Source organism: Sceloporus occidentalis, unplaced genomic scaffold, assembly GCF_023333645.1.
Source record: "Sceloporus occidentalis isolate IW3139 unplaced genomic scaffold, rSceOcc1.0.p SCAF_4, whole genome shotgun sequence".
NCBI lineage: Eukaryota > Metazoa > Chordata > Lepidosauria > Squamata > Phrynosomatidae > Sceloporus > Sceloporus occidentalis.
The window spans coordinates 162406986-162429365 of record NW_028316984.1 but is presented as its reverse complement, the minus strand read 5'-3'; the positions used below and the strand labels follow the sequence as shown (position 1 = coordinate 162429365).

Genomic DNA, 22380 nt, shown 5'->3' with positions numbered 1-22380 from the left:
TTAGCCTTCTCTCTCAGAGAGCTCTGGTGCACAATAAACTGCAATTCCCAGGATTCCTTAGCACTGAGCCAGGGCAGTTAAAGATGTCTCAAACTGAATTATTTCTGCAGTGTGTTCTGTACCTAAGATTAACCAAATGCATTTTGGAATAGTTACGGCCTGAGTCTGATTGTTAGCCCCAAGGAGAGCAGACCATTTGGAATCAAGAGAAACTTGGTATGTGAACATTTATATATGTTCCAATGATTCCTTGGAATGTACAGTAGGCCCTTGGTATCTGTTCAGGTTTGGTTCCAAGACTGCCTGTGGATACTAAAATCCATGGCTGCTCAAGCCCCATTCGATACAATAGCCTAGTGAATTGGTGTCCCTTATATAAAATGGCAAAATCAAGGTTTGCTTTTTGAAATGTATATACAGTGCACCCATGTCATATGTGGCTTCCAGCATACACTGGAAGGCACGCTGGAAAGACTTCTCCCATACCCCAGAAGAAGCAATGGAGTGTGCACCACATGCACACCACGAGAACGAGCCCCATTATTTCTAATGGGTCTTGAGTTTACGCAGTTTTTCCCTTGCACAGCAGGGTCTGGAACAGATCCCCTGTGTAAGGGAAGGGCCAACTGTGTTGGTTAATTATTTTCAAGCCATGGGTGGTTAAATCTGTGGATACAAAACCCATGTATATGGAGGGCCGACTACTATAGTTGGGATTAACCACTGAATTTAAAGCTAAACCTTTTAAAATTGTCTTAAAGCAATGCTGTGTGTTACAGAGATGTGAAGTTTCCCCAGAAAAGGTCTGTCCCTAATCTCAGAACATTTATCAGTGAACCATGGAATAGGGGCTCAGATGCTGATCTTATGCAGCAGGCTCCAATGAGTACAAATGATTCTTCAGTTCCAAATCATTTAGGGTTTAAAAGCTAATTACCACATATACTTGACTATAAGTTGACCTGATGCATAAATTGAGGACAGATTTTGGAGCCAAAATTATGGATTTTGATATAACCTGTGTATAAGTCGAGGGTAAAACTTAGGGGCATGCATAAAAGGATGTAAAGAATGAAGGAAAGGAAAATGATACTAAAAATGCTACTATTTACCTGCCCAAACATTGAGAAAGGCCAGAAGTGGCACTGCAGTGGTGAGAGTAGAAGGGATCAGTGCTTCTTTTAGTTTCTTCTGGATGGATTAAGCTCTCACCTTTTGCCACTCTATTCAGAGAGGGAAGTGGTTCCTATTTTGGTAAGAGTTGACCTATATGATAAATTGCCCCAGTTTTTTGGGTTCAGTTTTTGACTAAAATCTAGATATGCATGATTATATACAGTACAGCAGAAGAGCTGTAATATGATTTGAATGCTGAGCTGCTGTAAACATCCTGGCTGCTCCATTCTGAGTAGTTGTAATTTTTAGGCAGCCTTCATAGGCAGTTAAATATGAAACACATTGAAGTAATAATACTGGAATGTTTGTTTTATAAAGGCAAAGTCCACTTTCTCCAGATAAGACTGCATTTGGTGAACTAGTCAAAGCTGGTAAAAACACTTCTGGCCACTAACTTCACCTGTGCTTCCATGGCAAATGCCATGTTTTGAACTCCTAAACTGTGCACTCCTCTTCTGGATGAAAGCAGTTCTTATAAAGAGTCAACTGTAGACCTCTATTCATACCAGAAAATTTCTTCATTTGTTGCCACCTTGCCTGAATTTAAGTTTCAGCTTCTTCCCCCTATCCACAACAAAACTGATTTCTACTTTCAGTTACTGATCTCTGTAAAAGGATTTGTAACCATTCAGAAGACACTTCTTTTTTCATGCACAGGAGTTCATTATTCATTTTTTGTACCCTGAAGAGGGGTCCACAGCTTAAGAGTTCAGAACGTGGCATTTGTTGTTACTGAACTTGATGTCTGCCTTCAAGGACAGAACTAGTCCTGTTTTGGAAATCTCTCTTTTTCTCAGCACTGAAAGTAAAATGTGTTGCAGCTAAACAAATGTGATAACTCTTCTCCCACCCTCAGACAGTGCATCTATTGTTATTGTGGATACTGGCTAGAAGGAAGTTGCACAGACACCTTTTAGATATGAGTGATGAATAATACAACACATGCCCCACACATTCCCATGCATGTACTAGATACATGTACACATATACATATATATAAAAGTATATATTATATACAGTAGAGTCTCGATTATCTGACATTTGGAAGCTGTACTTCCAAAGTTTTTTAGGTTTTCTTTCTTGAAAGCCTAATATTTCATCAATACAGTTTACACCTTGCCCTAAACCTTGCTAGTAGCTATCTTGTCCTGGTTGCAGGCCCTATCTTGGCTTACTTTGATTGTATGACAAAAGAAATTGTTAAAGCTGGGTTAAGGGTAATGCAAATTAATGCTAAGAATAAAGTTCTTTTGTATCATCTGTGCAGGCCATAATAATCTGCATTTACTCATTGTAAATCATTAGATGAGGGGCTTTGCACACCATGTTACAGAAGAGTGTGTTGTTCATTCGTGTGGAGAAGAGAACATTATGTACATTCATATGGAGAAGAGGACATTGTACACAATGTGTTGAGCAGATGCTGCCTATATTTGTTCTTTTTATTAAAATGATTGTATTGAAATTCAGTTACAACATACAAAATAAAGAAAAACAAGAAACAATAACATAGTACACATAAAAAACAGAAAAAGCTTCCACAATAACCAAAATAACAACCAAGACTAGCAAAGTTTCCCCATCCCATCCCCCTACCCCCTTGACTTCCCACACATTACAGTCGCCCCTCCTAACTCATGGATCTGAGCTCTGCGACCTTGAATATCTGCGGAGGGGCGACCTGTACTATTTCTAATGACATGCCCGCCCAGGCCATACATAGAGGGGCACGCCCCATTTAAGCCTATGAGGCTTGAATATGTGTGAGCCATCCATTTTCCAGAATAGATCCCCCAATTGTACCTGCATTTTAAAATTTTATTTGATGTCTAAAATTACTCCTTTCTAACCTTTATCCTAGTAGGTGCACCCTTCCCTTACACGGGGATCTGTTCCAGGACCACCATCACCCGCATAAGGGAAAAAATGCGTATGCTTGAGCCCCATCGGAAGTAATGGAGCTCGTTCCCACGGCACACCCCATTACTTTTTCCGGGCACGCTGGGGTTTTTCGGCACAGCTTTCATTATATGCTGGAAGCCACATAAGGCACACCCGTATATAACGTGGGCACACTGTATATTCTTTTCTATCATATTGAAAAGAACTTCTGTTTAAATACAAAAACTGATCATAGCATGCTGTCACGTATATGTTTTATTGAGTTTTCCTTTAACCAGTTTGTTAGCTTATCTAACAAAGTCTAACATTTCTGCATCCATTCTTCAATATTTGGGGTTGTCTTCTGTTTCCAATATTTTGCATAACATATCCTTGCTTGCTTTAATAACACATACACATTTATGTTTCCTTTTGAAGACATTGCAAGAGCATGCTGTTGGTGGATGGGGTTGAAACCAGCAGTGGGCACAGCTATCTCTTCTTGGGGGCTGTCCGCACAGGCCTGAAGGCCTGTACTCACATCATCCTGTTTGGAGAACGCAGGCCAAAATTCTGGGCTCATTCCTGGCAGATTGGACACAAATCTGCGCGCCAAGGTCCTCTCAGGTTGTCCATCTCACCGCCCAAACCCCTTTTGGGGTTGATGACTGCGGTGTGGCGCCATTTCGTTAAGAACAGGGAATATCCCCCCCTCCACCACGCCAATTACTTTCAGGATGTTCATCTCACTGCACAGATGCCTTGCCGGGGTTGAAGATTGCAGCGGAGCGCATCTGCTCAAGGACAGAGGGATCTCCCTCCTCCGGCCACGCCTGGACTCTCTGGCCTTTCAGCCCCTTCAGCCAGACATGGCTGGACTGTCTTCTTCTTTAATGCTGGAATTGGGCCTAGTTGCCCCATGACACAGCAGCTTCTGAACTGTCTCTCCCTGCCTGGCTTTGTTTCAGCCGTTAGAAAGTCAAAGGGATAGAGCAAGACTAAAGAAAACATAGCTGTTTTGGCAGGTAGTTGACAAGGCAGGAGAGAACAGATCATGAATATAAGAAGAGCAGAAGAAATATTAGAAGAAATGTTAAAGTATTTAAGACAAAGAAGTAGGAGAAAAGGAAAAACACAGCCTATTCAGGAAAAAGGCAAGAAAAAGACTGAGGGATGGTGGGGGTTGCTCCCTCTGGTGGCAACTCCTTCAAGTCTGTTTTTCTTGCCTGTTTTGGAACAAGAGATGGAATCAACCCATGTTATAGGATGTTTCCACCTCAGTCGCTGGAAAACTGGTAGAGCTGGCCCCATCTGGGGGTAGATAGTCCTTACCCTGGCCCAATTTGACCTCTGGTTTGCCATTCAGTTTCCTGGAAGCTTGGTGGCAAACCCTAACGAGAAGCCCCCCGTCACCATATGTGACATGGAAACGGGGCGTCTGGCCACATCAATGGAGCCAGGTGCCCCATTTCAACATCAGATGTGGCAACAGGAGGCTTCTTGTTAAGAGCAACAGTGCAGAAAGGTAAGGAGCTCTTGCTGCTAGCGACTCCCCAGGGAGTGTAAAAAGCCTGTCCATTTCCAGGACCGATGCCGGTAAGCACCTGGGCCAAACTAGCATAGGCTCAGCCCATGGCCCGGCATTTGTTAACAGTGCCATATGTAACCTTTCTCACATAAGCAATCTCCCTCCATCATTTTCATGTAGATTAATTATGTAAGGGAATAAATTCCATGAGGAAAGAAATTCTGAAAGCAAAAGAAGAATGTATCTGAGGCACCCTGAGCATTTCATTTTCCAGTTGCAATTTAAATAGCCTCTAATTTTTTCATGTTGCTTTTTGTATGTCTTAACTGTATGGTAGATGTCTCGGTTATCTTCAAAGCTTGGCTTCATTATCTTTAGTATTATTAGTATCTTTTCAGTCATATTATGACCCTAATTTTTTTTTAACATTTCAGAGTATGAAAAAGGTGGAGTTTTACAAGTGAAAGATTTTGAAAGAAAAGCCAAAGAAGGTAAAAATGTGTTCAGACTTGAAGGTTGTTCCCATTAATTTCAACAATATGAAACTGCCGTATACATATTCAGTCCCCTAACTTGGTTTTTCAAATAACCATTCAGATTGTGTCTTCAGATTTTAATCAGTAACATATTTTCTATAGCAAGGCTAAAAATTGAAATATCATAGTATCATTGTTCTTCAGGGATAAGACTGGCCAATGAACTTGCCCAAAAAAGCAGCTGTAGTGAAAGATTTTATAACAGCACTGTCAACCACTTTGCAATCACTGAACCTAAGAATTTAGGCTACATCTCTAAAGATGTTTCAACCACTTACGTTTATCATGTATTTTATTAAAATGTGTCTCACCTTTAAATTAGTAGGAAGACTTGCAAGAGCAGTGTCTTGGAATGATCTTCCTATGTATGATCCCTTAATTCAATCCTCCCCAACCTGGTGCTCTCCACATGTGATGGACTAATACCCACTCACCCCCAATAATCCCACAATTAATATAGCTGTGGAATTGTCTAGCACAACTAGAGGGCACCAGGTTGGGAAGTGCTACCAGTTCATTCCAGATCCTTCTAATAGTTAGTAGCCAGTTGGTGTTAAATCTTATAAAAAATTTTACTCTCTTTATAGTGTGTGACAATCTGGATAGCTACAGCTCTGCCAGCCCTTTTCTGTGTATGGATCTCAGTTACATTACAGCATTATTAAAAGAAGGTTTTGGATTTGGAGAAAGTACAATTTTAAAGGCAAGTAAAAACAGCTACAGTTTTTTAAAAAGAGAAAGAACAGGATAATTTTATTTGTTAATGACTTGTACTAGTAATTTATTCCACATATTATGGAGTGGAGTGTGTACATTTTACTTTTAGCAAAACTCAGGATACTGCTACTGACCTACTACTAAAGATAAATGAAAAAGTTGATTGTATTCTGTTTTTCCTTTTCTTCAAGTCCAGTATAGGCAAACATCAAATTCTATGTGCCAGCTTTTTTTCTTTATTAAAATTTCAATGGTTGTAGTCACTGTCAGTCTTTTCCAGCTAGTTGTTTCATTAGTAAACATTCTTGCAATTTTGGTTTGAATATGGCAAAAGATACAGTGATGTGTCTCATGGGAAGGTGTCACTAAGTTCCAGTGTCATACTTATTACGTACTGCTGCAATAATGTTGCCCAAAGGACAGGCAGAAAAACTTCAGTTGCTGTTTCACAAATATGATTGTGGGTTTTTCTGTCAGATCCTTTTGTATGTCAACTGAAATGTGTGCTTGTCTAAAGCAGTGTGCTTACCACAAAAAGAATAACTGATAATTTCCTTTCTGTTTTTTACAGTTGGCAAAGAAAGTGAACAACATTGAAACAAGCTGGGCTTTGGGTGCTACCTTTCACCTTCTTCAGTCCTTAGGACTCTCCCATTAAGAAGGTGTCGCCTGTTGGATGTTTGGGTTTTTTTTTTTTAAACAATGGCAGTTCTGATGAACTTATAGCCAAATATAGACCAAAGCAGAGGATTCAGATACCTTTACAAGTGGTTTTGGTCACTTCTGAGCTGCAACAAAACAGGAATTTTTAAGGTTGTATGTGATGCCACAGGGCCTTAAAACCAATACTATGGAAGGAGCCTAAGTACCTCTTTCATCGAGTCATTGACAAATATTTGCTGCTGTGGTTCTTGGACTACAGCTCTCAGATCTCCCAACCAAAATGGCCACTGGTTGGGCCTACTGGATATTAGTTCAAAAAAGTAATCTTTCTGAACTTGGACACAATGGTATCATATAAATGAAAGGTACTTGGCCTAAAGCACTGGGAGTTATAGTCCCAAAATGTTAAAGTTTCCGAGCTGTGCAATACATCCAAAATACTGGTTTTACTTTACACTTTTTTACAGGATTTCTTGGACATGAAACTGTTAGTGGTGCAAATCTAGATAGAATCTTAGCTGAATGAGTTGTTTTTAAACAACATAACTGAAGTGTGCTATTTATTTTCCCTGTAGTCTTTTTGACAGTCTAGAAGGTAAGCTTTTACGTTAGCTGGTTCTTAACAAGTGCTATGCAAAAGTGTTATAGGACTTTGAGCTTTTGGTTGAGCTATAGGAAAAGATAGTCACGGAAATTGACTTGTTAACCTCTATAGCTCCCTGGTACAAGTCATAGTGGAGAGAAAGCTTTAAGGCGGGTTACAGACCGCCCATTTGGGGCAGGCTGTACCCGCCCCTTTCCCCAGTGTATCGGGGTCTCAGCTGCCAGAACGGCAGCCGCTGAGGCCCCAATCCGCCGCTTTTCGGGCTGTGGGGAAGCGGCAAAGGGCCCCTTCCCCGCAGCCTGGAAAGGGGTGTCCTTGGGGCTTCAAGCCCCAAGGACACCCTGCAGCGGCGGGGAGGAGGAGAAAGGGGCTGCTTGGCCCCTTTCTCCCTTGCTTTGCTGGGCGCAACCGTCTGAAGGCTGTGCCCAGCGACGCAAAGCGGCGCCGCAAACCAGGAAGGAGCTCCGAAACGGAGCTCCTTCCTGGTCCGCGCAAAGGGCGCACTAAGCGCCCTGGCGCGGTGACGACATCACGCCCGCGCCACTCCGTATAGAGGCGGCGCGGTCGTGACGTCATGGCAGCCCTCACGTGGAAGGGGAGACGCCATTTTATACAGACTGACTCCATACTTTAATGGCGGTCTGTAACCCGCCTAAGAATTCTGTTAAGAAATGTTCCATATGTCTCCCTTTCACTTCTATAAAGTAAAACCTACCCTAGACAAAGAATCTCTTGGAGATTAAGCCATAACCCCTTTGTCTAATTCCAGAATTATTTAGCATAAATTGTTTAGGTACCCTAAGCATCCAGTTGAATAGGAAGAGACTTTGATTTACTTCACAGCTATTGCCCCCAAAAATCTACATTAGAGTGGCGCAGTTCACTGGATTCTAAAATGTAGTTATAGATGTTCAGTCTAATGCACTGTTTCTTAGAAAAATCCTTAAGAATCCATTTTACCAGGACATCTCCTCAAACTGCACAAATATAAAATGTTCAGTGTCATTATGCAATAACTAAATGTTCCATTTTGGGACTGTTCAGATACACCAGTATGATATTAATATCTGCTAAAGAGCATTTGCACAAAAATGTGAAGATGTAGTGATAAGCAATACTAGTCTACATTTTTGCCCAAGTGCTCTTACTGTATGTTGAAGGCTATATTGGTAGTGTCTACATAATACAATGCAGTCCTATGCTTGTTTAACCTGAAATAGGTTTAGCATTCAATGGGGCTTACTTCCAAGTGAGTACAGATAGGCTTGTACCTTTGTTTGGTGCCTTGAATAGGACATTACTCTGCCTGTTTCATATTGGATTATGATTCAAGTCTTAAATTTATACTGTCCCATCTGTTTTTAGATATTAGTATTACAGTGATTCAGGGCCCTTTTTTTTTACACCAGAATGTGCAAGACAGAGCTGTTTCTCCTGCTCTTATTTTCTAGTCTACTGTGGTAGTAAAGAGGTTGGCAAATTGGAAGTATGCTGTTTGCTCATAGAGCAACATTGTTTTGTTAAAACACATCATAACCTCATCCTCTCCATAACCTCATCTGTAAACTCAGGCACATATTTCAGCTTTTGAGCACTGTACCAAAGTTAATCTAAGTTTGGCAAATTCAGGGCCTTTATCAAGTTATGTAGCATGTATTTCAATATATGAGTAATCTCTATTGCTAATTAAGAGAACACGTCTATACTCATTATTCAAACAAATTTGAACAATGCAAAATCAACAGTTGTTTTTCGCCCCAGTGAACCCAATGATTTATGGAAATGTCTTGCTTCCTTAAGTACTCGCACCTTTTCCAGTGGAAGGAGATAATACACTTTCGTTTAATGAGCTACACCGAATGGCCTTATTGAAAAGAGTCTATCCTATATGATTGGTACAGGAGGAGTTAACGAAGCAGACACCTTGAAGCACTAAATTAAATATTTCCCCTTAAAAATCAGAAGTGAAAGCAAATATTTGGTGTTTTGTTAGCCTAAAGTATGTACTTATTGCTGGCACAGTAGCTTGAAAGGACATTTATTGTGGTTTAGCTTAAATCTGTTAAATGAAATTAAGCTAAACTATAAGCAGACTGAGCCCCTCCTCTTAAATAAATGTCCACATATGTAGCACTGTGGGGCAAGTTGTGTACTGATACTTTAGAATATCATTCCATTCATATGTTGTTCTGAAATTAGTTAATGGTAAGAGGATAACATAAATGTCCTTATACATTAGCGGTGTTCATGTTACTTAGTGCTGTAATGCAGTTAAGTGGATACTGTCAGGTGCAGCTATATGGTACATGAATAAGACAGGACAATTTTGAATGTCTATTTTAGTAATTAAAATAAAATTTTAACAATGTTTTTGGACATTGATCTCATGCTTTCTATGCTATCCTTTACAGAATTATTTAGACATGTTAAGGGGAAGTAGGCAAACAAGATTTCCATCCTCTGTTTTGAAGCCACTACTAGACATCATGTAGTGAGCAGGGTCAGACCTGGTTAGTACTTGGATGGCAGACCACCACCAACATGTGGGGCAGTGGGTGTATGTCAGAGAACAGGCAAAACTACTTCTTGAGTTTTCCTTGCCTAAGAAAAGCCTATGAAATTAAAGGAGTTACCATAAATGGACAGGCAAATTAAAGGCATACACACATGCACCATGTATTTAAGTGGGCAAGTCTGAAAAAGATTATATACTGGGAAGAAGGATATTATATTTGAGTGAATACAGAGCGCAGAGGAGAATATTTGGATAAATTTAATTAAGTCCTTCTACTGACAAAACAACATAATGAAACAGGGATTACAGGGGAAGACATAATCCTACCATTACTAGATTTCCACCTGCTTTACCCTGGATGCTTTATTTTTAACCTGATGCTTATTGTAGCCACAGGTGAATGCATTCCTTTTTCATGATCAACCTATGCAGTTCCTGACATCCAGTATTGGGCAAGATCAGGCAATCTCTGCCATTCTAGGAGAAAATTAGCTGCCAGTCACACTGAAAGAAGGAAAAACAGATAATATTGTTGTGCTTTTCCCCCACTTTAAACAGCTTCATTCAAATGTAAAAAGTCTACAGAAACCACCAGCTTCTTGGTTCAGAAGGTTATCATTTACTGGCAAATGCCATGATCTGCTCCTAAAAGAAGAAAAAGAAAACATACACATTACTTCTTTTCCTGATCTTAAGATTCTCCAACATGATGTTCATAAGCATTTCCTATGGCATTTGTAAAAATCTTCTGTTCCATTATAGGATGCTGATTTTTTCTTCTCACCAGAAGCAATGGTGAAAACTTTAGCCCCTCCAGAGGTGCTATGATTGTCAAACCTTTTTGAAGTATACTGGGGGAATGAGCAGACTTAGAATCCTTGGCAAACAGCCACTATTACCAACAAGCAGCCATGGCACTTAAGCTTTCTAGAAGAATCCAGGAAAACCCTCTATGAACAATCTTCCTCTCTGAAATCCCAACATATATTTGTGCTACTATCATGCTTCTATTTGAATGTTTTAAAGTACGTCCATATAATAGAACCAGTGGATTGTGCAGTGTCAACAGATGAGCCAAAACGTTTTCCCCAAGAAGATAGGTTTTGAACACCATTGAACACCATTCTCAAACAACCCACATTTGTTTTAGAAGAGCAAATGTGAGGGGATCCATCCCAGAAAAATGTTTAGGTATTATTCCTGCATGCCCATGTTATGCTTGATGCTTCTACCCTAAAGTACATGGTTTTATCAAAAATCCAAGCCCCACTAACTTGAAATTAGGTATTTTAGTGCAGCAAAAGCCATCTTTTTTAGCCTCTACTAAGTCTAAGAAACTTCAAACGGCAGTGCCACACCATTCCCAGTTACTCCAGCTTCCCAAGCTAGAAACAGTTATTAACTGCTTCTTACAGCAACCACCCTATTATTGTTTAATTAAATAAATCATTTATCTCCTTATATCAACAGTATTTTTTTTAAAAAGTGATCTTACTTTAACAGGAGGTATAGCATTAGTTGTTTGCAATCCCCATGTCCTTAGCAGTACAAAAGGAGTGATACTTGTGGAGTACAGTCTCTTTAGCAGGTCAATTGCAGCCATGAGAGAGAGGTTGTACCGCTGTCTTTCTGCCTCATACTCCAGCAAATGCTTTAAAGAGCCTACAACAGAGATCACCCCAACGGTAAGTAAGTGGTGGTTGAGTTAACTCAAGAAAGTCAAAACTCACAACTGTGGACTAGAGTAAGCCTGTAAAATTATAGTCAGCCCTTGGTATCCATGGGGCATCTGTTCCAGACCACCACCACCACCACCCCTATGGATACCAAAATCCTCGGATGCTCAAGTTCCATTGTCCTGAATGGCGGCGCGGCCACATGGCCACGTCACCATTGAGGACAACAGAACTTTACCTGAATGGCAGGCCGCGGGCGGCAGGGAAAGAAGGCCACCCCTGAGGCAGCTTGCCAGCTGGATCCTATCACAGGCCTCGAGTGCAAAACTACAACAGAGTTCCTGGGGTTGAGCTTGGCCTCGATGCCTGCCTCCACCTCTTTCTCTGGGGCCAGGTGTGGGTCCTCTTGGACATGCCCGGCTGCCTCTCGAGGGGGGGGGGGCTGAGCAGCATGGCACTTTTTGTCCTTCCTCCCTCCCTCCCTTTCTTCAGCCTGGCTGGATGAACCAGGGCTGCTCTGGATGCTTGACGCCCACCTTGCTGCTCTCACCACCGGCAGGTGGCCTCAGCACTCAGCTCCCATTGCTTCTTCCAGCCCAGCTCCTCAGGTTCCCGGTGTCCATTATCCCCTGGTGGTTGCCTCTGTTCCTGGCAAGGGCAGTGGTGGCGGGCAACCAAGGCTGGAGGTGGGCGGCCCTGATCTGCACCATGTGCCTGATCCTCTTGAGGATCTGGCAGGGCTGTGGATGGCAGGAAGAGATGGGCACCTGGGCCAGGATTCAGGGCAGCAGCATGATACTGAGAAGGAGACACCAGAGGCTCCATCTCTGCATCCCAGGAAGAAGGCGAGGGGAGGGGATGAGAGGAGAAGCGCCTTGACTTTCCCAATGCCCAACCAGCCCCTCAGCCCCCTTCACCCAATCGAGGCGCCCTGAGCCCTCCACCGGTCATTTGCAGGACCAGCGCCAGGCAAGGCTGACCCGACCCCAAGCCAAGCACCCAAAGAAGAAGACCTCCCAGTCCCACGCCTCTGTGCAACCCTCCCAAGAAGGATTGCCCCAGTTCAGCCAAGGAAAAGCCATTCAAGCCCACGAGGGGGCCAGAGCCCTTCCTGGGGGAGCAGATTCCCTCCATTGGGGGGTGAGGGGAGAGACCCCATAGCTGGGGGGAGACGCTCCAAGGAGGAGGAGGAGGGACCAAGCAGGGAACTCCAAGGAGCAGGAGGAGAGACCCCAGCGCTTAAAGGTGCCTCATTTCCCTCCACCCACTTTCTTTCTTGTCCAAGCTGTGCAGCAGAAGTGAACCAGCTGCCACCACTGCCTCCTCTCTAGCTGCTCTCCCCCCCCCCCCCTTTTCCTCCTCCTCCTCGTGGGCTTGCCATCCATGGATATCTAGGGCCTACTGTAACACTGCCAGAGCTGGCAGGATATGTTAAGATTTTCATACTCAGAAAGGTAAAAACTTGCTATCATACAACTCCTACATTGTGATATGTTGGACAATACAATATGTATCTTTAAAATAACCAAGCTAGTGAGTCAGCAAACAAGGTGGATGGGGAAGGGTAGGAGCATGCCCTGCTATTAAATGTTGCAGCAAGCAAAAGGTAATGAGTGTTTGGTTGGAACACGCTGGTTTCCTTCTAATGCTGGGATGGGCAACTGTATAGACTTCCAAAAAACAAAATCAGAAGCGACTAAGAGGTCCACTTTGAATTTTAAAAAAACAGGCAATTTTAAATATTAAACAACATGGGTTATTCAGGGAGTACAAGGTTATTGTAATCATTGTGTGCCTTGCAAGTCAGGGGTGTCCCTAAGGCAAGCCTATCACAGGGCTTTCTTGACAAGATTTGTTCAGAAGGGTTTTTGCCAGTGCTTCCCTCTGAGGCTGAGGGAGCAAGACTTCCCTAAAGGCACCAGAGCTTGTCAGATCTTGGAAACTAAGCAGGGTCAAGCCTGGTTAGTAATTGGATTGGAGACTGCCAATGAATACTAGGTGCTGTAGGCTACATTTCAGAGGATGGAACTGGCAACATTACCTCTGAGCTTCCCTTGTCTAAGAAAACCCTATGAAATTAATGGGGTCACCATATGTTGAAAGGTGATTTGAAGGCACAGACACGTGTGTACACGCACATACGCACACACATACAATATTTAAAGGGTGAATTGCCACTCCTGAATGCTTCCAGAAGCAGCGACTAACTCTTTTTAAGCACAAAAGGGAAATCTGGAGGGATTGAGGGCTGTACCAAGGATGTACTTTTCTCAAACAAGTCCTCATTTTAATGAAAACCAGCATCTATAACATTATTTAATTACTGTATTTTGATTTCTCCTTCCTAGAAAAAGATATTGCTATGCAGACAGCAGCAGGACAAAATTAGATAAAGCTGGTAGTCTCAACTCTAGCAATTCAAACAAATTCTATACAATATTAAGAAACTGGATCATTAAGTAAAGGAGCCCTGGCACAGATATTTTGTATTGCCATGTTTTACTTCATTATTTTAAATCCTTACCCAGATCTTTCCCATTGAATGCTGCCGTACTGAGATGATGTGTCAAACACGCAATATCACCAAAGCCCATATTTACACCTTGACCTGCTAGAGGATGTACTCTGTGAGCAGCATCCCTAAAAAAGAGTAATTGCAGCTTTTACCTGACACAAACATGGTATTCCATACAAACCTGCCTGTTAGTGGTATGTGGGCTTTGTCACTCACTATAATCTTACCTAAGGAATACCCCACTCCTTATACTTGCACTCTATTCCCATATTTTATACTTTTCACCACCATGAGCTTCATGCCCTTCACCTATATCCTTAACATTGTGGGCTGGATGCAAAAACTGTTTGGAACTCTGCTTGGTTTCTGTGGCCTGTAGAAGTCACTTCTGAATGTCAGTGGGCCTCTGAAACACCAGGGGATGGGGTACAGTGGGCTGCAACAGGACAGGAAAATTAGAAGAATCTGGCAGGACTACTTTACAAAAATGAAATGCTTTTTTTTTTCCAAGTAAGTAACTCTGGATCCCAGACAATGCCTCCTTCAGGCACTATCCAGCAACCTCTCCCCCCATCCCCAAATTAAGAAAAACTCATGCTACTTTCAATAATTTCCATCTCTGTGACAACTAGAAAAAGGTAACTTCCATAGCTCAAGATGACTCCCACCCCCTTCAATATCATCATCCCATTCCCCCCAAGGACTTAACAGAGCAATAATGTTCAGTGTGAAATTACCCAATAAGGGCCACACGGTGTTGGACATATTCAGTTGCATGCCCCAATCCCAGAGGGAACACAGCTCGGCTCTTGGGATCCACCTTTGCAACACTTGGAGGCAGCTGACGGGCTGCAGTCCCTGATGGCATCAGGAGGGAAACAGCAGAACGGAATATGGATCCAGCAGTATCAATGAAATCTGAGTGATTTGCATTGCTCCACTGAAAAAGGATAAAGATTTATTGACATAGTACCCCCAACTGCCCAGGAGAGACTGCAAAAATATGCAACTTGATATTGAAAATCGAACTGCATAGAGACATTGGGTAGAAAGGGAAAAGATAGCAATTCCCATTTGAAAACTATTGGTAGGTGGATTGTTTAGAAAATAATGTGTTTTTAGTCTTCTACCCTCAAACTTCTCTGTGCACCTTGCAAGCAACTTATGCTACATACTGTACTCTCACAAGAAATCTACAGCAGTGTCCACAAACAAGATCATCTCAGGATTTGCAGTTCAGCTGTATGTCCTGCATGCAGGAAATACAGTGGCAAAACAAGCAAAGTACAGTGGGCCCTTGGTACCTGGTAGGGCTTGGTTCCAGGATCCCCCGTGAATATAAAAATCTGGATTCTGAAGTCCCATTATATACAATCACATCATAAAATGGTGTCCCTTGTATAAAATGGCAAAATCAACTTTGCTTTTGGAATTTATGTATTTTAAAAAATATTTTCAAGCCATGGTTGAATGTGTAGATAAAAAATGTGTGGATATGGAGGACCAACTGTATATCTCCTGTATCAGCTATGGATTGTATTACACTACCATTCTGACCCATCAAAAGGGAGACACTCGTATGAGAAATTGCAGTGTGATCCCTCAGAGTACCTCAGGAGTGTTGAAAGTAACTATGGTTGTCTAGTATTAAGCAGTCATAACAACAGCATAATACAAAACAGCCACTGCCTACACTGAAATTATTTCAAAACCAAAATTGAAAATTGCTAAATCAACACCATATACAGTGAAATACAGAGTAGAAGCACAATAGTTTGTGACAATAAAGACCAAGATAGATCTCAGAATACTGACAAGAAGACTAATTTGGCATTTGCCTTCCAACTTCATTTGCCCAAAATATGACTTCTGGATATCCCCTTTACAGTGTACATAACCATACATGCCAAAAAGTTTTAGCTTAACAGAAACACTGAGACACATGTTTAAAAAAAGTTAAATTTCTGAAAAGTCTATTATTTGAAAAAAAATCTCTTGCAAGACTAACAAATTAAGGCATAACAGAGAAGAGAGCAGGGATAGATTCTTTCCACCAATATAAATTATCAAATACACAACTTCAGAAATTAAATGGTTCTGCCTAGTATCACTGTTTAAAATACATAAATAAGCTGTACATCATAAAATGAGAGGAAAATACTTACAAAAGCAGAGTTTATAGAGTCCACAAAGCTTTCCTCATCCATACTCTGAAGCCGAATTGCATGTTCATGTGACGTGGACCAAACCAAAGAGCTGACAGTGTCAGAAAGCTGACCATCATGAACAAAAAAGATACAAGAACACAGAATCGACCCATTAAGAAAATCTCTACAGAGCCCTCATCCCCTTTCCCACCCCAACAGTTGTAAAACATTTATTACTGGAAAAAAGGCAGCAAAAGGATGATACATTTCTCAGTGTAACAGGATATTTTGACCTTGAACTACTAATAAGGACCCAAGAGGGGGGCAGACAAAGTTTAGAAAGTAGGTAAGTTCCAAGTTAGTCTACCGGGAGGAGAGCAATTGGTCCAGATGGAAGGAATCTCTGCCATGCTACATTGTTGTCTGTTGCCTGAAAAATACAAAAAATGAGAAGAGATGGAAATCATTAGCTGCCCATCATTTGTTTCCACAATCACAAGCTAGAAACCAAATGACTAGAATCTGACCTCAGACAAGTGAAGAGTAGCAACTACAGCTGACTGGTCATATCGATATTGAATATTCTTAATACCAGCTGCCCTCCTGACTGTAGAATTCTGTCCATCTGCACCAATCTGTAAAAATATATTGAAAGAAACACTGTTGAAAGCTCTAACAATAACCCATTCTGCTAGATTTCATGATCCCAAATCAGCAGTTACCGTATATACTCGACTATAAGTCGACCTCATGTATAAGTCGAGGGCACGTTTTGGGGCCAAAATTATGGATTTTGCTATGATCCGTGGATAAGTCGAGGGTAGAATTTAGGGGCATATAGCAAACGATCTAAAGGATGAAGCAAAGCAAAATAATGTTAAAGAACTTATAAAATTCCAGCAGACATAACTCTTTGGGCTTACTCTTAAGGTTGGATGGGTGGGAGAGTAGAGGGAGTCAGTACTTCACATATTATACTCTTGCTTTTCATCAGGAGATGGTTCCTTCTTTTAAATAAGAGTTAAGACACATTTCTTACATTGACCCATGGATAAGTTGCATAATTTGGGGGGGGTCAGTTTTTTGACCTAAATTTCTAGACTTATACATGAGTATATACAGTAATCAGGAAGAGGATGATATCCAATAATGTCTGGATACCAGTAGAAAAATTTCAGTCTCGCACCCTCCTGCATAAGCCCAAAATTTGCTCCAGAGATTGTATAACCCCAAAAATGTGCTCCAGAGAGGGCTTTGGAAAGCATTTGGGGGGCATGTGAAAGAGCCCAGGAAACAGACTAGGAAAGATTCACTGCACAAGTGGAAAACCACATGCAATCCTGGTGTTGCCCACAGTAACCAAATTTTCCTGCTGTACATAAGTAAAAATTGTTGTTGTGTGCCTTCTACTCATTTCCACCTTTGGCAACTGTAAGGAGAATCTACCACAGGATTTTCTGGCACTGAGAGTGTATGACTCACTTAAGGTCACCTAGTGAAGTTCCATGGCTGAGAGAGGAATCACCCTAATCTCCAGAGTCCAATGCTCAAACCACTACACCATGTGGGTGTACAAATTACTATATTTTAAAACGTATTTAGGATAACAATGAGCCCATACAGACAGGCCAAAATAAAGCTGCTTCAGGTCACTTTTTGGAGGTATGGTGTTTAAATGATTAATGCATCCTAAGAGGCCAGAAGCAGCACCAAAGTCATGCTCCAATCCTAAGGACAGGAGTGCAGCTTTGTTGCAGCTTCAGGCCTCTTAAGATGTGTGTGTCATTTAAACAACATACCTCCAAAGTGATCTGAAGCAGCTTTATTTTGTATGGGCCCAATATTACTCTAAATATAACCAGTATTTTTTTTTTAATATTCTGTTTCAACTCACCTCCAAGCCCCTGCATGCTGGTAATGTGGCACCACATGACATTAAGAACCAAATCCAGTGGAAAGGACTTGGCAAAAGTGGGTGCCTGATCAAAAAGAAAATGAAGGCTTAGTTACCAGCAGTTTGGTCTGAAGTCTGCGGCCATCTGATAAATCAATTTGAACCCAAGGGCTTGAGTCAGAGGTTTGATAATGAAGGGGCCAGGTGTACCCAACTGCTCTGCTCTTGTAGAGAACTTCCACTCGGTCTAATGGGGACACAATGTTTTAGTGTCACGAAACAGTAGGCAGAGAAGTAAAGAAGTAAAAAACAAAAAAAACACTGTTAGAGCAGTTCACTAATTTAATGAATTTTTATAGGCATCTAGTGTTTCCCAGTTTCTAAATATGGAAAGAGAGAGAGTGCTTATCTATACTGAGAAGCCTCAAAACTCAATGAACATTCTGTTAATTCCAGTTTATCTGATGAACATATTCACCTAGACTCTACTGAGTCACATCCAATGAAGTGTCTACTCAAATGAACCAAGACTGGGAAAAGTAGCCAGTACCTGATACTGTATCCAACTGTTTGGTTAGAGCAGAGAGGATAACATTATTTTCTACTATATAGCCCATGTCTTCCATGTTATCTTTATCAAAGATGATCATGGCTTCTGAGCAAGCATCCCACACCTGTAAGCAAAGGAAGGAAGACTAATTACAGAATACAAAGTGCGGTCATGAAGACAAGACCTTCTATCAGGAATCTCGCTTACAAAATGTAGTAGAGTTCTCCCTCTGTTTTCGCATCCCCTCCCCCGGCAAAAATGGAAAATCATGCATATTTAAGCCCTTTTGGCTTGAATGGAGGCGAGCCCCCGTGGGGGCGTGAGGGCACATGTCATAGGCATGCACCCCATTTTAACCCCCTCCGTCTGCCTCCCGCAGATAGTAAAGGGATGCAGATCCCAAGTCCGTGATAACAGAGGGAGGACTGTATTCAGAACAGAGGATATCAAAGTGTGCCTCTGGGCAGCCTGCAGCCCACACCACACTTTCAGTTTTAAAAAGTGAGCTAATTAGTCTCTTATACCCTCTAGAAATCTCACCCTATTTTAGGTTTTAGGGAAGCTTTTTAAAAAGTGACTAAAAAGTATGGGACAGGAAAAATATAGAATAATTGTCTGCTCTGGCCTCTAAAGGTCTAGAAGGCTTTTAGAGTCCATTTTAAAAATGTGTGTTTGTATGCGCATGTGCACAGTCATGAACTCTGGAACATAGGGGAGGGGGCTCAACCCCTTCTAAGGATAAGGCACAGAACTGAGCCCTCTTCTCCCCACAATGATCTGTCAAAATTTGACCACCAAGTCTCCTATAAAATTGAGCCCCCTCAGGAGTTACCAATCAGAAGTGTATAAGATGATCAATCCCTAAGAAATATTAAGGTAGCTATTATTGCTCAATCCTCTCAGGAATAATAAAATATGTCTGTAATCTCTCTTATGTGCACTTACTTGGGAGTAAGCAACATGGCTCTCACAGAGGACATCTCTATGTATACACTGTGCTTGTAAGAGTCTTCATATTTAAGGATGTTTCAATGATAATGGAGAGGGAAAGTAATTTACCTTCCCTCTGCTAATTAGCGAAATAATAACCTGCCTGCTGATGTTAACCCGCCCCCCGCCCCCAACTTAAAAGCAATTCCAGGGTCCCTGTGTTCAGTCCTCTGAGGTTCAGAGTGAAGCTGTGTGGGTTCTGGACAAGTACTAGTACTTGCTTACTCCCAGAAAAAGAAGATGGAGCAAGTATATTTTCTGCACCTCCAGAGAATAGGACTCAGAGCAATGGATTCAAACTAGTGGAGAAGAGATTCAACCTCAGCATTAGGAAGAACTTTTTGATAGTAAGAGCTCTTTGACAGTGGAATACACTGCCTTGGAGAGTGGTGGAGTCTCCTTCATTGGAACAGAGGCTGGATGGCCATCTGTCAGGGGTGCTTTGATTGTGTGTTCCTGCATGGCAGGGGGTTGGACCGGATTGCTCTTGTGGCCTCGTCCAACTCTATGATTCTGTGAAATGCAGAAGCAAATTACGTATTTATATGAATGCTAAAAACCAAGGAAATACAAAACTAAGCAACCTCTTCCCCAATGCCCAGGAGGGCATCAACCTATATAAGACAAATATTTTGTAAATTCTTGACAGGAGATCAAACAGACAGCAGGGTTATTCCGCAATCCTGAAGGCTGTTTCTTCAGGTATTCAATTTATCTAGTTAAAATTAAGCAGCTTTAGATGTTATACAAAAGCAGCAACAAAGGCTGGTTTAATACATAATCCTTTCCTCAGTACTTTCAATGTACTTAAGAATCTTAAGACCTTTTTCTTCTCCCAAGCCTTCCCCCCATGAGATGTCATTTTATGTTTTACCCCCTCTGTCAATGACCTTGCAATGTTATGGATTCCCCCAACTCAGCCGACCCTATTGTTGTTATTGTGATTGTTTTTAATGCTGTTTTAATTGTTTTATCTTGATGTATTTTTTTATCTAAATCTGTACGCCGCTTTGATCAAAGTGGGAAAAGCGGGATAAAAATAAACTTTTATTATTATATTATTATTATAAAAGGGAAACCTAAATGGTTTCTCAGCTGAGAACACAGCTTGTTCATCTCTCTACAGATATATATACACCTTTTCACAAAAAAAGAAAATGTAGCACATCACATCTGAATCACCTATAAACCTCTCTAAAGAAAAGACAGTTCTTAAGAAAAATTTCCTAAGAAATGAAGTGATGCCTTATGTGAGATACACTACATTTTTATAGCATTAGGCACCTGCATCCGCCGAAAGGGTTTGATTCTCATACTGCAAATATCTTCCCAAGCACCAAAGCCTAAAAGAGAAAGAAAAAGATCCCAGTACTAAAAAAAATAACCTTGAAGTCCCTGATGAATACAGAACTCTCACTTCCAGGTTAAAAAATGCAATTTGGAGCCTTGAAACTCTCCCAGTTAATATGATTTTGTATCTGGTTGTAGTTTGACTTGGTCTCAATGTTGATTTCTTTGTGTATGCTTGGTGTGAAGTGATAAGAGGTTGTCAGCAACAAAAGCAGAACCTGGATATAGGCCAGAGCAGGAAATTATGGTGGGTTTAGGGGCCCTTATGCACACTTTGGTTCCATTAGCGAAGTGGTTCTCTAACTTTTTACATGCAGACATTGTGCCTCGTCCCACTCAACATAGTATATGAATAAAATATTTTGTTTAGTCTGTGTATTTTCATTCACACATTCATGTATATTCATATTTTAACAATTTATAAGGAAACAGCTCTCCTCCTTCTCCTCTTCCTCCTCCCTCAGGCAGAGGTTCCAAGCACCCTCCTTGCCTTTCTCTTCCCTGCCAGGACAGAAGAAGTTTGGAAAGAGAAGTAGGGAGGCCCAGGCCTCCAGGTCTCATGTGCCGCCTGCATTGTTTCATAACCATGGCATTATGGGACATATCAGTCCCTCCCACCCACTGGAAGTTGAAATCCAAATCCCCCCCAAACCATTTTAAAGGTGAACTGCACTCCTTGGATAATCACCCTCGTCTCACAATACACACAGACCACCAAGCAATCACGAACAGGCACAAAGACACAATCTGGAAAGACTAGGGAATCAGCAGTACATGTATTAGAATGCCTTCACAAACTTTAGGTGTTTGCTGGGAACACACACAGGACGATCATGACTCTGAAGTATCTACACAAAAGGTTTACCTGTACAACACTGTATCTGTACTGATAAGCCTTCAAATCAGTAAATTAACTTCCCCCAGTGACAGGCACAGCTGCACTCTGTTTTTGTAGGGGGCTTGGGACAGTGTCCAAAGATCATTCACCAATATCTGGAGCGCCAAATGATCCCCATCTCTGCTATACAATGTGCTATGTGTAATCATATTTTGTACATAAACGTACGTCACACGCACTCTGTGCATTCATAGCATTCATGGCAGGTCTCCAGGGAACTGGTGGATACTGTACTTACTACTGAGAAATGTGGTGGAGCCAGGTGTGATGGCACTAACTCTATTGCTGTAACTCTCTGGCAAGCGCTCAGGCATTTTCCTTGGACGAGCTTCAAGGAGCAGAATTTTCTTATCGCGAAGATGAACGTCGTGCCCTTGGAAAAAGCAAATGTTTATTTTTTAAAAGAATAATTAAGAATTTCTTAACATCTCGCAAAAAGAATTCAGACGTAAACAGCCCCGTTTTGGTGTTTTCCTTTAAGTGTGTTGAATTGCTTGTAACTCTTCCCAAGAAGGCAGAGGCACTTTCAGCTCAAGGACCAGATTCGGTTTCAGAGTAGTTCTCGGAAGTTGCATTCTCACTATAGTCATCAACTCCAACACATTTTAGCTTAAAACGTGTATGACAAAATAGGGACCATTATTCCTTCCGCTGATGAGTCAGAGGCCAATTCCAAGGTTATACCCGTTAGTTACAACTCCTCCTTTGCTCAAAACTCACCAGGGGCCAGCATCCGATGG

At 41.6% G+C, this 22380-nt stretch overlaps 2 protein-coding genes across 5 annotated transcripts in view; one reads left to right on the top strand and one right to left on the bottom strand.

The window, feature by feature from the left end:
* ENTPD5 (ectonucleoside triphosphate diphosphohydrolase 5) overlaps window positions 1-9481 on the top strand; it is a 34830-nt gene extending 25349 nt beyond the window's left edge. For all 4 annotated transcript variants that reach the window (XM_089522175.1, XM_089522177.1, XM_089522176.1 and 1 more), the window contains 3 exons: window positions 5020-5076; window positions 5709-5824; window positions 6410-9481. In XM_089522175.1, coding sequence (XP_089378301.1) covers window positions 5020-5076; window positions 5709-5824; window positions 6410-6496 — 260 coding nt within the window. In that variant the 3' untranslated portion in view covers window positions 6497-9481. The remainder of the gene's footprint in view (window positions 1-5019; window positions 5077-5708; window positions 5825-6409) is intronic.
* A 383-nt stretch (window positions 9482-9864) lies between these two features.
* The window catches only part of COQ6 (coenzyme Q6, monooxygenase), a 14973-nt gene continuing 2457 nt past the window's right edge, over window positions 9865-22380 (bottom strand). The window contains exons 2-12 of the mRNA XM_089522168.1: window positions 21879-22013; window positions 20677-20735; window positions 18403-18526; window positions 17969-18099; window positions 16486-16593; window positions 16326-16388; window positions 15977-16084; window positions 14549-14751; window positions 13821-13936; window positions 11116-11282; window positions 9865-10265 (exon numbers count right to left, since the gene is read on the bottom strand). Of these exons, the coding sequence (XP_089378294.1) occupies window positions 10236-10265; window positions 11116-11282; window positions 13821-13936; window positions 14549-14751; window positions 15977-16084; window positions 16326-16388; window positions 16486-16593; window positions 17969-18099; window positions 18403-18526; window positions 20677-20735; window positions 21879-22013 (1244 nt within the window). The 3' untranslated portion in view covers window positions 9865-10235. The remainder of the gene's footprint in view (window positions 10266-11115; window positions 11283-13820; window positions 13937-14548; window positions 14752-15976; window positions 16085-16325; window positions 16389-16485; window positions 16594-17968; window positions 18100-18402; window positions 18527-20676; window positions 20736-21878; window positions 22014-22380) is intronic.